General features: G+C 47.6%; 2 protein-coding genes across 3 annotated transcripts in view; one reads left to right on the forward strand and one right to left on the reverse strand.

The window, feature by feature from the left end:
- Window positions 1-4825, reverse strand: part of ddx59 (DEAD (Asp-Glu-Ala-Asp) box polypeptide 59) — a 28230-nt gene extending 23405 nt beyond the window's left edge. Inside the window, exons 1-2 of the mRNA XM_072271789.1 lie at window positions 4627-4825; window positions 1501-2245 (exon numbers count right to left, since the gene is read on the reverse strand). Coding sequence (XP_072127890.1) covers window positions 1501-2196 — 696 coding nt within the window. The 5' untranslated portion in view covers window positions 2197-2245; window positions 4627-4825. The remainder of the gene's footprint in view (window positions 1-1500; window positions 2246-4626) is intronic.
- Window positions 4680-12986, forward strand: part of fam234b (family with sequence similarity 234 member B) — a 48806-nt gene continuing 40499 nt past the window's right edge. Inside the window, exons 1-3 of one of the 2 annotated variants that reach the window (XM_072271788.1) lie at window positions 4680-5090; window positions 5696-6106; window positions 12531-12647. In XM_072271788.1, coding sequence (XP_072127889.1) covers window positions 4994-5090; window positions 5696-6106; window positions 12531-12647 — 625 coding nt within the window. In that variant the 5' untranslated portion in view covers window positions 4680-4993. The remainder of the gene's footprint in view (window positions 5091-5695; window positions 6107-12530; window positions 12648-12986) is intronic. The other variant, XM_072271787.1, reaches the window with a different exon arrangement.

The raw sequence follows: 12986 nt of genomic DNA on the forward strand, positions 1-12986 counted from the left end.
ATGGTGCTCTTTCCCTCCGCGAGCCTGCAGATCACACTTGGGTAAGGTACAAAATACTCCTGGATTTTCAGGGTAGAAGAGGGAATATTGATTCAAGGTAAAACACTGCATTGCTGGAGAGGTCAAGGACAGCATCCATTAGAATTAAGGAATCATCATTAAGTGCCATGTCCGATGACGTGGGTGATCATCTGTGGCCATGATTGCTCTTGGCAAGTTTTTCTACAGAAGTGGTTTGGCCTTGCCTTCTTCTGGGCAGTACCTATTCAAGATGGGTGACCCCAGCCATTATCAATACTCTTCAGACATTGTCTGCCTGGCATCAGTGGTCACATAATCAGGACTTGTGATGTGCACCAGCTGCTCATATGACCATCCACCACCTGCTTCCATGGTTTCAGGTGATCCTGATCGGGGGCTAAGCAGGTGGTACCTCTAGCCCAAGGGTGATCTGCAGGCTAGCAGAGGGAAGGATCGCCTTATATCTTCTTTGGTAGAGATGTATCTCCACTCTGCCACCCTACAAGACAATTTTGGAATTCAAATCCATTTAAGAACATTTGTTTTTACATAAACAATATGACCAGAAATAAAACTACTGGATTGATTCAAAAACCAATGTGATTCACTAGTTCCAAGAAATCTGCTGAATACTTGGCCAGAAATCAAACAGACAATACCCTCTGAACCTAGTACTACACTCAGACCTTCAAAAAAGAAACCAGACAGATCACTCGGCATCAATCTAGGCACAGATTTCAGTCATGACAGCACAGATGATCTTGCTAGTTCTCTTCATAAGCATTTGGGGGGAATATGAAAATTGTGATGTCTGTCTCACAGATTAAAGCATAGAACAGGGGTTCCCAATCATCTTAATGCCATTAACGGAGGGGTCCGTGCATGGTAGCGTAGCCACACTGACTAACATTCCCATGTAAGCTGGCTCCATTCGCCCATTTTTGGCCCAATTCCCTCTAAACCTTTCCTATCTATGAACCTTTTAAAAGTAGTTAATCATTCCCTCTGTCAGTTACTCCCACATACCAACTGCCCTCTGGGTGAAAAACCTGTCCTTCAGGTTTCTACTAAATCTCTCCCCTCTCAGATTAAATCTATATCCTTTTCGTTCTTGATTCCCCAACCAATTGCCACTGCAACCTGAATGCCACACAATCCTACCCATTTCTTAATGACCACAGCCATTGCCCACACAGCCTAATCATCATCTTTCAGCCCATCCCACTGGTCACTGCCATGCTTTATCATGTTGTGTCCTCACATCAATGACCATAGGCCACCCATTATCTGGCCCTGCCCATCACCTTCTGCCCCCGCCCCAATGCAACCTAGCCCCACCCACCAGCTTTGCTACACCCCTTTCTGGCCCCAGCTTCATTATTCAGCTTATACCCCACTGGATACACTGCTCTACCCATCATTCTCTGAGCCTCATTTGATTGGCCATAGCCCTGTCCATCTTCTGGCCTTGTTGCCTACCTCCCTCAGTGCTGCCATGATCACTGGGAGTAGGAAGGCCGCAGTCTTCCCTGAGCCGGTGTCAGCCGCCGCTAGCACGTCCTTCCCAGCCAGGCCCTGTGGCAGCATCTGCATCTGCACCGGGGTGGGGCTGTGGTAGCCCAGCCTGTGCAGGTTGGCGCTCAGGGTGTTGGGGAAGCCGCAGTGCTCGAACTCCACGATGGGCCTGAGGGTGGGGCCCTGCACAGTGATCCCCAGCTGCTGCTGCAGGGTTTCCACCTGCTCATCTGACAGACTGGAGATAAAGGGGTGCTCCCGGTACTGGCCGTCTGGGATCACTTCCTCCTGGCCGGACTCCTCTGCGTCTTGAGGGCGTCCCGCACCCGTGATCTGCTGCAGGTGCTTGGCCTTGCACTCCAGGCTGCACACGTCAGTGTCTGTCTCATCGCAGATGTACTCCCCATAGCGGCCGCACATGGAGCAAGCCGGCTCCCCCGGCTCCGGCCAGCGCTGGCTTTGGCTGAGGGCCTTCACCGGCTCCTCGTCGCCACTTTCCCCGGCTCCTGGCTGCCCTCCTCCCCCTTCAGCCGCGCAGCTCTGGGCCAGCTGGCCATCGCCGGGTTCGGAGTTGCCAGCCAGGGTCTTGCTCCTCTTGGTTGCTTGCTCATTGCTTTCCTCAGCCCTCTTCACCTTCAGAGACCTGGGCACAAACATCATCCGGTCACTGCTCAGCACATTCCACTTCCTGGAACGGGGCAGGGGACATCTGCGGAGAGACAAGCATCAATTGCTAGTCAACAACAAAGTTTGTCATGTTCCTATCACTATCCTCATGTGGTCATTTTTAAAACGTTATTATTCCAGCTAAGATGTTAACTTGCAAGGAGAGAAAGATATTGAAGTAGATCTGCACATTGTCTAATACAGTGAAAGTAACACAGACAGACAACTGAAGGGGACATACTTCCTCTGGTTCAGGAGCATATGGCTTCGTCCCACTCAGGAAGCCTCAGCATAGCAGAATGGACAATCCAGGGCACCACTGTTAAACCAAAGCTCTGCTATTTGATTGGCAGTCCAATACTACTTGTTTGCATTTTCCAGCTAGTGGCATTTGCAAACACTGTTAGTGTGGCTACATAGCTACACCTCGGGTGGTGGGGTGGAGATACGTCTCTACCAAAGGAGACGCAAGGAGTGCCTTCCCTCCGCTAGCCTGCAGGTCACCCTTGGGTGAGGTGTGGCACCTGCTTAGCCCCCCGATCAGGGTCACGTGAAGCCATGGGGGCAGGTGGTGGATGGTCGTACAAGGAGCTGGTGCACATCACAAGTGCTGGTTATGTGACCACTGACACCAGGCAGACAATCTCTGAAGAATATTGATAATGGCTGGGGTCACCTGTCTAGTAAAGACACTGCCCAGAAGGCGGCAATGGCAAACCACTTCTGTAGAAAACTGTACAGAGGACAATCACGGTTATGGAAAGCCCCAAATGCCTACATCATACAACATGGCACATGATGATGATGATATCTATACCAATAGGATAAAGAGCAGTATAGTGCAATTGATATGTCCCAAGGACTGAAAGCACAAGTCCCAACAGTCCATTTTACCTTAACCAGAGATTCCAGTGGACAATATCCATCTTTAGCACTAGCCTCCCCACCATTGCGAACATCTTGAAAAAGCAGTGCCTCAGGAAGGCGGCATCCATCATTAAAGATCCTCAGCACCCAGGACATACCCTTTTCCCATTACTACCATTGAGGAGTTGGTAGAGGAGCCTGAAGACCCACTCTCAATGATTAGAAACAGCCCTTCCGCCCTCAGACTTCTGAACGCTTCACGAACACGACCTTGTTAATTGTCCTTTGCACTATTTAGTTTGCAGGTTACAGTAACTTTTCATGTCTTGCACTGTACTGCTGCTGCAAAGCAACAACTAATGCTGCAGCTCTACAAAACGCTGGCGAGACGACACTTGGGGTATTGTGCAATACACACAAAATGCTGGAGGAACTCAGCTGATCAGGCAGCACCTACAAACAGTCGAACCTTCATCAGAACTGGAAGATAATGGGGGAAGAACCCAGAAAAAAAGTGGGGGGGGGAAGAAGGGGAAGGAGTACAATCTGACGGATGAGACCAGGTAAGGGGCAAGATTGGATGAAGTAAGAAGGTGGGATGTGATAGGTGGAAGAGGTAAAGGGCTGAAGAAGGAATCTGATATGATAAGCCAGTGGACCATGGGAGAATGGGAAGGAGGAAGGGCACCATATGGAGGTGATGGACAGGTAAGGAGAAGAGAAGGGTTAAAAGGGAGAGTCAGAATTGGAGTATTTCTTTCAGGTCTAGTCACCTCATCAGAGATAGCACGTAGAAGACTAAGAGAGGGCGCAGTGGAGATTTGCCAGTGTGCTGACTGGATTACAGAGCATGTCTTATGAAGAAAACTTGAGCAAGCTAGGGTTTTCCTCTTTGGAACGAAGGAGGATGAGAGGCGACTTGATAGAGGTGTACGAGATATTAAGTACTGTATCATAGATACTGTGCACAGCCGGTGCCTTTTCCCCAGGCCGCAATGGTTAATACGAGAGATCATACTTTTAAACTGGAGGAAGTTATAGGGAGGATATCAGAGGTAAGTGTTTTTATACACGGAGAGCGGTAATTGCATAAAACGCACTGCCGGGGAGGTGGTAGAAGCAGATAAATTAACGACATTTAAATTCAGCTAGGCAAATGGATGAAAGAAAAATGAAGTGCTAGGTGGGAGGGGAGGGTTAGATGAACTTGGAGTAGGTTTAAAAGTCGGCATGACATCGTGGGCCGAAGGGCCTATGTATACGCCAGTGATCATGAACCTGGTTTTAATTCCGTATTTTGAAACGTTTGTACATCCCTCGAACAAAAGTACAGACACGCAGAGGCGACACTGCAGGCGTCCAGGTTATTTTCAGGGTGATGGGTCACAGAAGAAGAAGCATTAAAACAGCTTCAATCACAGATTAGAGACAGCAGGAGAAAACACAGGAGGGAGAGGCGTTGATGTTACCATGATTATCCTGCCCGCTCCGCCTCGTTACCAAGCTATAACCACCCATCCGCTGCACCCTGCCCACAGACACTTCGCAAACACTAACCGGATAGACTCCAACCATCCAGCTATTCTCCACAACTTTCTTCAGGTGAGGGAGCCGTGCGTGAACCACCGAGACCTCACAGTCTACCCCGATGCTGCATCAAAGAACCGAGTCCCGCGGGAAACGGCCCGCGCAGGAAACTATTTCCAGACCTGGTGTTAGTCCGGAACGGCTTCAAGCACACACACTTCCACTGGAAATTGTGCAACGCCAGAGAAAATCCGGATGGAACTCCAGGGCTGTTTATTCAAAAAACAATACAATTTTCGTTAACGGATTGAAATGTGATTTATCTGATTATTTTAAACTGAATTCCTCTGCTCACGTGTTCTCAATGGATGCTTGAAAAAAAACGGTTTAGAGTAAGATGGAAAGAGGAGCTTCTGGGACGTCAGCCCCCGACGCCTGCGCAAGGAGTGAACGGATGATGGCGGCTGCTCTGTCCAGGGCGTTGAAGCTCCCAGGTAAGTGGCTGGGGTCCGGAGAATGGAGCCTTCCACCAATGACGCGTCCATTTAGCCCCTCCACTGTCCTTCATGGGCTCCGCCCCACCCTCCGATCCTTGTATGTCCTGCTCCTCACATCCACAAACCTCATCCCCCACGATTTCTCTGTCTTCACACCACACTCCTTTCCTCCCTCCCTCCCACTTACCAACTACCCTTCTCTGACTCTATCTCAATCTCTACTATCTCTTCTTCCCCTCACCGCTGCTTCATTCCCACTCCAGATTATCTGCCACCACGTACCCCTCCCTCCCACTATTGCCCTTCTTCCTTACCCCCAACCTCCCCTCTACTCCTCCCTCTTTCCATTTCACAATCTCCCTCTCTCTGTTGTGCCCTTTCCCTCTCTTTCTTATCCCTCCTGTCCTCATCCTCAATCTCCTCCCTCTCCCACCTCTCTTACCCTCTACACCTCTCCTGCCTTATTCCCCTACTTTCTCATCCCTGTCTCTTTGTGACTAAAGATTGGGCTGAGATCTTGCAAAGAATGGAAATCATGTTAATGTGTGATGACTATGTACCTGAGACTAAAACGTCACTTTCTTCAATGTAATGTTTTCCAGGTAAAAAGTCCCATGATCTAGGAGAGTATGACCCGCTGCGGCAGGCTGACAGTGATGACAGCGCGGACGAAGGTGACGTCAACTATCAGAAAAATGGCAGTCTGCAGACTGAGGCGACCATTGAAGCTGTGCTCAACAGAGACGCAGACACAGTGGTTGAGATGCACTCGTTAAAGGTAAAACAATGCCGGTCAGATCAGCCCAGCTCAGTGGAGGTACATGCAACTGAAGTGTCAGATGAGTTTACTACAAAAACCAGAGCTTCATTTCTTCCTTGCCTGCGGACATCTGCCTTCCTCCTCACTCTTATTTTGACCATGGTCCTAGTCTTAGTCTGTGCTTTCTTTATCCCATGTCCGAAGAGGCACGCCTTGAAGACTTCGTGGAACAAAAGCCTTGGACAAGCAGCCGGTAAGCAATACTGAGAAGTTGGAATGTAGTGGTAGCCGTGTTTACATACTAGTGCGATGGAGGAGGAGTGACACACCTCATGATCTTCACATGTTGTGTTGCAGAACGGGGGTGTAAGAGCTGGCAATCCCTCCAGGGTCAAGTGACTGACCTCTGAAGTGCCAGGGTGAGGGGGTGCCGATGCTGGGTAGAAACCACACATGCTCCAAAGGGCAGGGAATCACCATTGGAGGACAAATAAAAGCACCAAACATTTTAATGATTAGTTCTGCACGCTCTGATCACTTTCCAGTGGGTGAGCCTATGTGTTGGTGGAGATGTTATGAGAGTGCAACCCATGCCCTCTTTTTGTCACCCGGCTCATGAACCAGCTGTTAAGGTGGAGAGAAGGAGCAAGTGATAGTATGTCCTGCTGCTTATTGACCCTGCCTGTGGCTCGGTGTCCAGCATCTCCCACTGAGAAAGCAGCAAGGGTCTTTTACAAGGGAAATGCTCTGCATGATGTACTTTCTAGTACCATACACCATCTGCAAAGAAAACTCTTTCCCTCTTGTATAAGACAGGCAGCGGTAGGCAGAAGCCTGAGGAGCAAGGGGTGAAATATTGCTGGGGATAAACAGGAATGCCGAGTTAAAGTTGCAATTATGTCAGCCAGGATCTGATCTTGTTGAACGACGGAGCTCTGTGCCCTACTTCTTTTCTTAATTTGTACTTTGCAGAACGAAATGTGTCATTGCAAGTTGCATGGCAATAGCTGCGATAATTACCAACTTTGTTAGTGCAACTTCAGCAACAGTATACTCTCTGGGTGGAGAAGCAACACTTTATATTCCATCAGTCCATGGGCTCCTCTTGTGCCAAGATGAGGCCACCCTCAGGATGGAGGAGCAGCACCTTGTATTCTGTTTGGGTAGCCTCCAACCTGATGGTACAAATATAGATTTCTTTTTCCAGTAAAAAAAATCCCCTCCCTTCCTCTATTCCCCACTCCAACCTTTGACCTCTTCTCATCTGCCTATCACTTCCCCCTGGGTCCCCTCTCCTCCTCTCCTATCAGATTCTTCTCCAGCCCTTAACCTTTCCCACACCCCCGGCTCCATCTATTACCTTCCAGCTAGCCTCCTTCCCCTCCCCACCACCTTTCAATTCAGGCATCTACCCCTTTCCCTCTCAGTCCTGAGAAAGGGTTTCGGCCTGAAACGTGGACTGTTTATTCATTTCCAGAGATGCTGCCTGACCTGCTGAGTTCCTCCTGCATTTTGTGTGTATTGCTTTGGATCTCCAGTATCTGCAGACTTTCTCGTGTTTATAATGTCTGGCATGTACATAGTGCCTTTAAGATGGTTAAATATCCTCTGACATTCACAGGAGACTTTAAAAAAAATGACCAAAGTCACTTATAGACGTAGGCATAGGCTTCAGAGGATATCTCAAAGGAGGATGAAAAATGGAGATGGTGAAAGAGTTAGAGTGTGAATTCGATTCCAGAGGTTAAAGTCTAGTTTCCTTGTAACTTTTTTTACTCCAAGGAGAAACCCCTCAGCTTCATTAGTCTAACCCTGGAGCTAATGTCCGCAAGAAAATGAATCTCTTGATAGTACACAGTGACATGTTTGTACTTTGATACTTTGAACCTTGAGCTGAAATCCTCATCTCGAGAACAGTTCTATTACTTTCTCTGGGACCTTCATGTTCTTTCAAAGTTAGTTGGTCAGAACTGAATATAATACTCCGTTTGTGGGCGAACCATGATTTGTACAACTTGAATTGTTGCTTTTGTACGCTATATTTTTCCACCTGTTATTAAATTGCTTGAGAATAGCCAGCGATCTATCTTCTAAATAAATGTGAAAGACCCAGAATTTCTCCAGGAGGATGCATATGGTTCTCCTTTGCATTAACCAATGTCTCGGATAATCATGAAAATGTATAAGATACGAGGCAACTACTGTCCTTCTTGGTTACCAGCACATCATAATGGATAAATATAATTGGTCAGTGGAGGTTTGTTCATGGCAATTTTCTGGCCAGCAATGAAGCAGAGGACTAGTCAAAGGAAGTATTTCTTTTACAGGATGTAATTAGAATTGAATTGAATTGAATGATCTTTATTGTCATTATACACAGGTAGAATGAAACTCTGTTTGGCTTCCTCTCAGGCTATTAAATAAAGCGGTAGATATAAACAAGACAGTAATAGAAAAACAGTATTAAATAGATAAGTAGCAGAAAATAAGCTGCAGCAGCACCAGAATATCACAGTAATGCACAAAGTGCCGTTAGTGCAAGTATTTGAGTCCTTGTGTGTGCATGTGTGCTCACAGTTTCAGTCATTGTTCTGTGGGAGTGGTGTGATGGAGGCCACAGCTCTGGGATAGAAGCCGTTCCTCAGTCTATTTGTTCTGGCTTTTAGCGTCCTGAACCTTTTGCTGGGTGGCAGCGGGTCAGACAGGGTGTGGCCGGGGTGTGTGGTGTCTCTGGTTATGCTGATTGCTTTCTTCCTGAATCTGCTGGAATAGATGGTGTCCAATCCTGGGATCTCCATCCTGACAGTCCGCTGGGCCGCCTTCACCACGCAACGCAGGTCTTGTGTCGCTCAGCGGCTGTGGAGCTGGCACACCACACTGTGGCGCTGTTGGTCAGAATGGTCAGGATGGTTTCAATTGTGCATTGAACTAAAATTAGAACCTCTACACTACTTGTTGACACTGCTATACTAACATTAAAGATTTGAGAAGGTTGGGAATGAGGAAGGGTGGAACAAAGGGAATGTCTTTGACGGTGAATAAAAAGCACCATATGCTGGAATCTGAAGCAAAAATTAAACTGCTGAGAGAACTCAGTGGGTCAGGCAGCACCTGACAAGGTTTCAGGTAATCTGCTGCTCTTCTGTCCTTTTTCTCTGATCTACCGGTTATTCCTACACCCCTAATCAGCCCGTTTCTTTCCACTCCCATCTGCCCGTCACCTGACACACTGCACCCACTGAATTCTCTTCTCCCCTCTGTCCCATTAGTCCAGCCCACCTCCTGTGTTTGGTTCCATGCTCGACGTTCCTTTCCTCTCAGATTCCATCATCTGTAGCCCTTTGTTGGCTCCCAGCCTTTATCACATTTTCTACTTTGCCCTTCCTCAACTGGATTCACCTATCGCTTGTCAGTTCTTGCACCATCTTTTCCCCTCAGCTCGTTGTGCTGGCTGTCCTCCCCTCTGCGTTCCAGTCCAGATGAAGGGTCCTAACCTTCAACGTTGACTGTTCATTTCCTTCTACTGACCCACTGAGATTCTCCAGCCAATCGCACTTCGGTTTCCGATTCCATCATCTGTGGTCCCTTGTGTCTTTAAGTTCTAAAGAGTAGTTGAGGGGAAAACTTTTTCTTTTAAGCACAAGGGCATGGTTGATACCTGGAACTTGCCGCCAGCAGAGGTGGTGGAATGAGATACGATCACAATGTTTCAGAGACATTTAGACAGGCACTGAAATAGCGAGAGTATAGAAGAACATGGTCCGAATGTGGCAGTGGACCTGTGTAGATGGGCAAAAAAATGGCCATCGTGGCCAGGATATGCTGCTGCCTCACAGTTTCAGTCCTGACCTCCGGTGCTGTCTATGTGGAGTTTGCATGTTCTCACTGTAGTCCTGTCTGTTTCCACCGGCTGCTCCTCCCATTCCACAAAGTTGGGAGGTTTCTAGGGTAATTTGGCACTCTAAATTGAAGGTGAATGGCAGAATCTTGGGGGTGTTGGTTCTGGTGAGAGGGGTTTGATGAGAACGTGAAGAGAGTAAAATAGGATTAATGTACGATTAGTGTAAATATGTGGTGACGGGTGGCACAGATGTGGCGGGTGAAGGGCCTGTTTCTGTGCTGTGTCTCTGACTGCATTTTGTATGGTCCCTGGTAAAGGCAGCTGAAGGAACGAGGAGCTCAACGGGTCAGACAGCATCTGTGGAAATGATTAAACAGTCGATGTCTTGGGCCAAGACCCTTCATCAGGACTGGAAAGGAAAGGGGGAGGGGGGACCAGAATAAGAAGTGGAGAGAGGGGAAGGAGGCACATAACGGGTGGAACAAGTGACAGGGAGGGGAGATATTGTGAGAAGCTGGGAGGTGATGGGTGGAAGGGCTGAGGAAGGAATCTGACAGAAGAGGAGAGCGAGCGGTAAGTGAAAGGGAAGGAGAGGGGGGCACCAAAGGGCAGGTGAGGAGAAGAGAAGGAGTGAGAGGGGAACCAGAATGGGGAATGGAAAAAGAGAGAGGGGAGAGAACGGAACAGAAGTTAGTGAAAGTGATGTTCATGCCATTAGGTTGAAAGTTATGCAGACGGAACATGATGTTACTCCTCCGACCTGAAATTGGCCTCATTGTGGTCGTAGAGGAGGCCATGGACCGACATGTCAGAATGGGAAGTAGAGTTAAAATGGGTGGCCACCGGGAAATCCAGCCTTTAGTGGCGGACAAAAGTGCTCAACAAAGCAGTTCCCCAGTGTATATCAGGTCTCGTTGATATGGAAGAGGCCGCATGTGGAGCGCAGGATACAATAGATGACTTTCAGGTGACATGTCACCTCACCTGGATAGACCGGCCCTGAAATGGTGGTAAGGGTAGGGGCACATGTAGCATTTGCCCCGTTTACAGGGCTAAGTCCCAGAAGGGAGATCAGTGGGGAGGGACAAGTGGACAAAGGAGTCACATAGAGAGTATCCCTACGAAAAGTGGAGTGGGGGAGAAAACGGTGTGTTTAATGGTAGGATTCTCAGCTACTGATTCATTTCCTTTCCCCAGCAGATTTCTGAAATCGGACCAGACTGCTGCAGCCTTGCCATACTCATCCTCAAATGAGTTGGTTACTATACACACACCACCCTCTGAGTGAAGAAGTTCCCTCTCAGGTTTCCCCTTAAATATTTCACCTTTCACCCTGAATCTCTGAGTCTAGTTCTAGGCTCCAACCTGAAGGGGGGGAAAGCCTGCATATATTGACCCTCTCTATGCCCTCATAATTTTGTACACCTCTGTAAGATCTCTCCTCATTTTCCTGTGCTCCCATTCTAAACCACTCAACCTTTCCATGTAACTCAGGCCCTCAAGTACTTGTGAATTTTCACTGCGCTCTTTCAAGCTTATTGATATCTTTTGTAGGTGGACAACCAGGTATGGACACGTACTCCAAATTTGGTCTCAACAACATCTTCTACAACTTCAACATAACATTTCATCTCCTGTACTCATTACTTTGATTAATGAAGGCTAATATGCCAAAGGGTCTCTTTACAACCCTCTGATGCCACTTTCAAGGAATTATAGATCTGTATTCCAGATCCCTTTGTACTATGGACACCTCAGTGCCCTACAAATCATTCTAAGTTCCACCTAGTTTGCTCTGCCAAAGTGCAACACCTCATATTTGTCTGCATTAAATTCCATATCCTGTTTTTCAGCCCTTTCTTTCCTGCTGGCCCAAATCCTGCTGTAAGTTTCGACAGCCATTCTTGCTGTTCACTACAACGCCAATTGTGGTGTCATCTGCAAAAATGCTGTTCCAGTTCACCACATTGTCATCTAAATCATTAATATAGATGTGGAGCTACAACAGACAACACACCACTAGTTACAGGCCTCCAATCAGGGAGACAACCATCTACTATCACTCTCTGTCTTCTCCCACTAAACCAACGCTGAATCCAATTTACTACTTTATTTCGGCTTAACCTTCTGGACCAGCCTCCCATCCGGGACTTTGTCAAAGTCCATGTAGACAATGTCCACCACCTTCCTTTCTTCAACCTTTTTAGTTATCTCCCCCCCCCCCCAAATAAAAAACTGTAAGATTGTGATGTTGAAATGTTGAGCTTTCGGTCTCCCCTCTCACTGTGGAAGGAGCACGTCGAAGTGCTGGGATATGGACTGCATTTTCTGATGGACCTAGGCCACGGTCTCTTTGTGGGCTTTGCTATTGCTTGCTTGGTGTTGGGGAGGGAAGTAAGGGGAGGGGGAGGGTTGATGCTTTTCTGCTGCTTTTGCGTGGGAGGGCAGGAGGATTGCTTTGGGATTCTAACATTCTTCTACCATTCATTCTTTGGGGTTTTCTTTTGTTTTCTGGATGTCTGTGAAGAGTAAGAATTTCAGGTTGTATGCTGTATACATTCCCTGATATTGAATAAAACAATTGAACCATTGAATAAACCCACCTCAGGGATTTCAAGAGGAGAAGGTTACAGTAGTGGGAGATGAAGTGAAAGTCGCTGTTATGTAAGAACAAGTAATTTTTAAGAATAGATAGAAAGGCCCAATAAGCCTTCCCTTCTCAAACTACCCGTCCTCATGCCCTGGTCATTTCAGCTTACCCGCTTGCTTGTGTCTCCCCAGAAGCTCATGATTACTATCCTTCCTGTTAATTTAGTCTTTTGTTTTCCTTCCACAGGTTTCCCGCCAGTGATCACCCTTTGGAATGTCAACAATGACCAAGTTTCTGATGTTATTATTTCGTTCAGCTCCACTGGGAAAGTCCGAGACCAAAGAGGCATCTTCAGGCCACAAGGTAATAGGATTAGGGCTATTCCAATTAACATCACTGTCCCATTTTGACGGACTTTGTAACCAGTTCAGAGTGGTACCTAGAAAACCCATTTCTGATTACTGTTCCAGAGTTTTCTAAAACCCACTGCTGTAGAATCACACCCATAAAAGGCCTGGTTTCAAACTCTTGAAATCTACGGTGATATTCCTTGGGGTGCTCCCTGCCTTTTAGTCCCGCCTCCCCCCCCACCCCCCCCATGAGTTATCATCCAGTCAGTCGTTCACACTCATTATTATCACTCTCTGGGGTATCCTGCACTCAGTGATTTTTGCCTCTCTGAGCTATCTCTCAGGCACTGTG

This window comes from Mobula birostris, chromosome 11, assembly GCF_030028105.1.
Source record: "Mobula birostris isolate sMobBir1 chromosome 11, sMobBir1.hap1, whole genome shotgun sequence".
Classification (NCBI taxonomy): Eukaryota; Metazoa; Chordata; class Chondrichthyes; order Myliobatiformes; family Myliobatidae; genus Mobula; species Mobula birostris.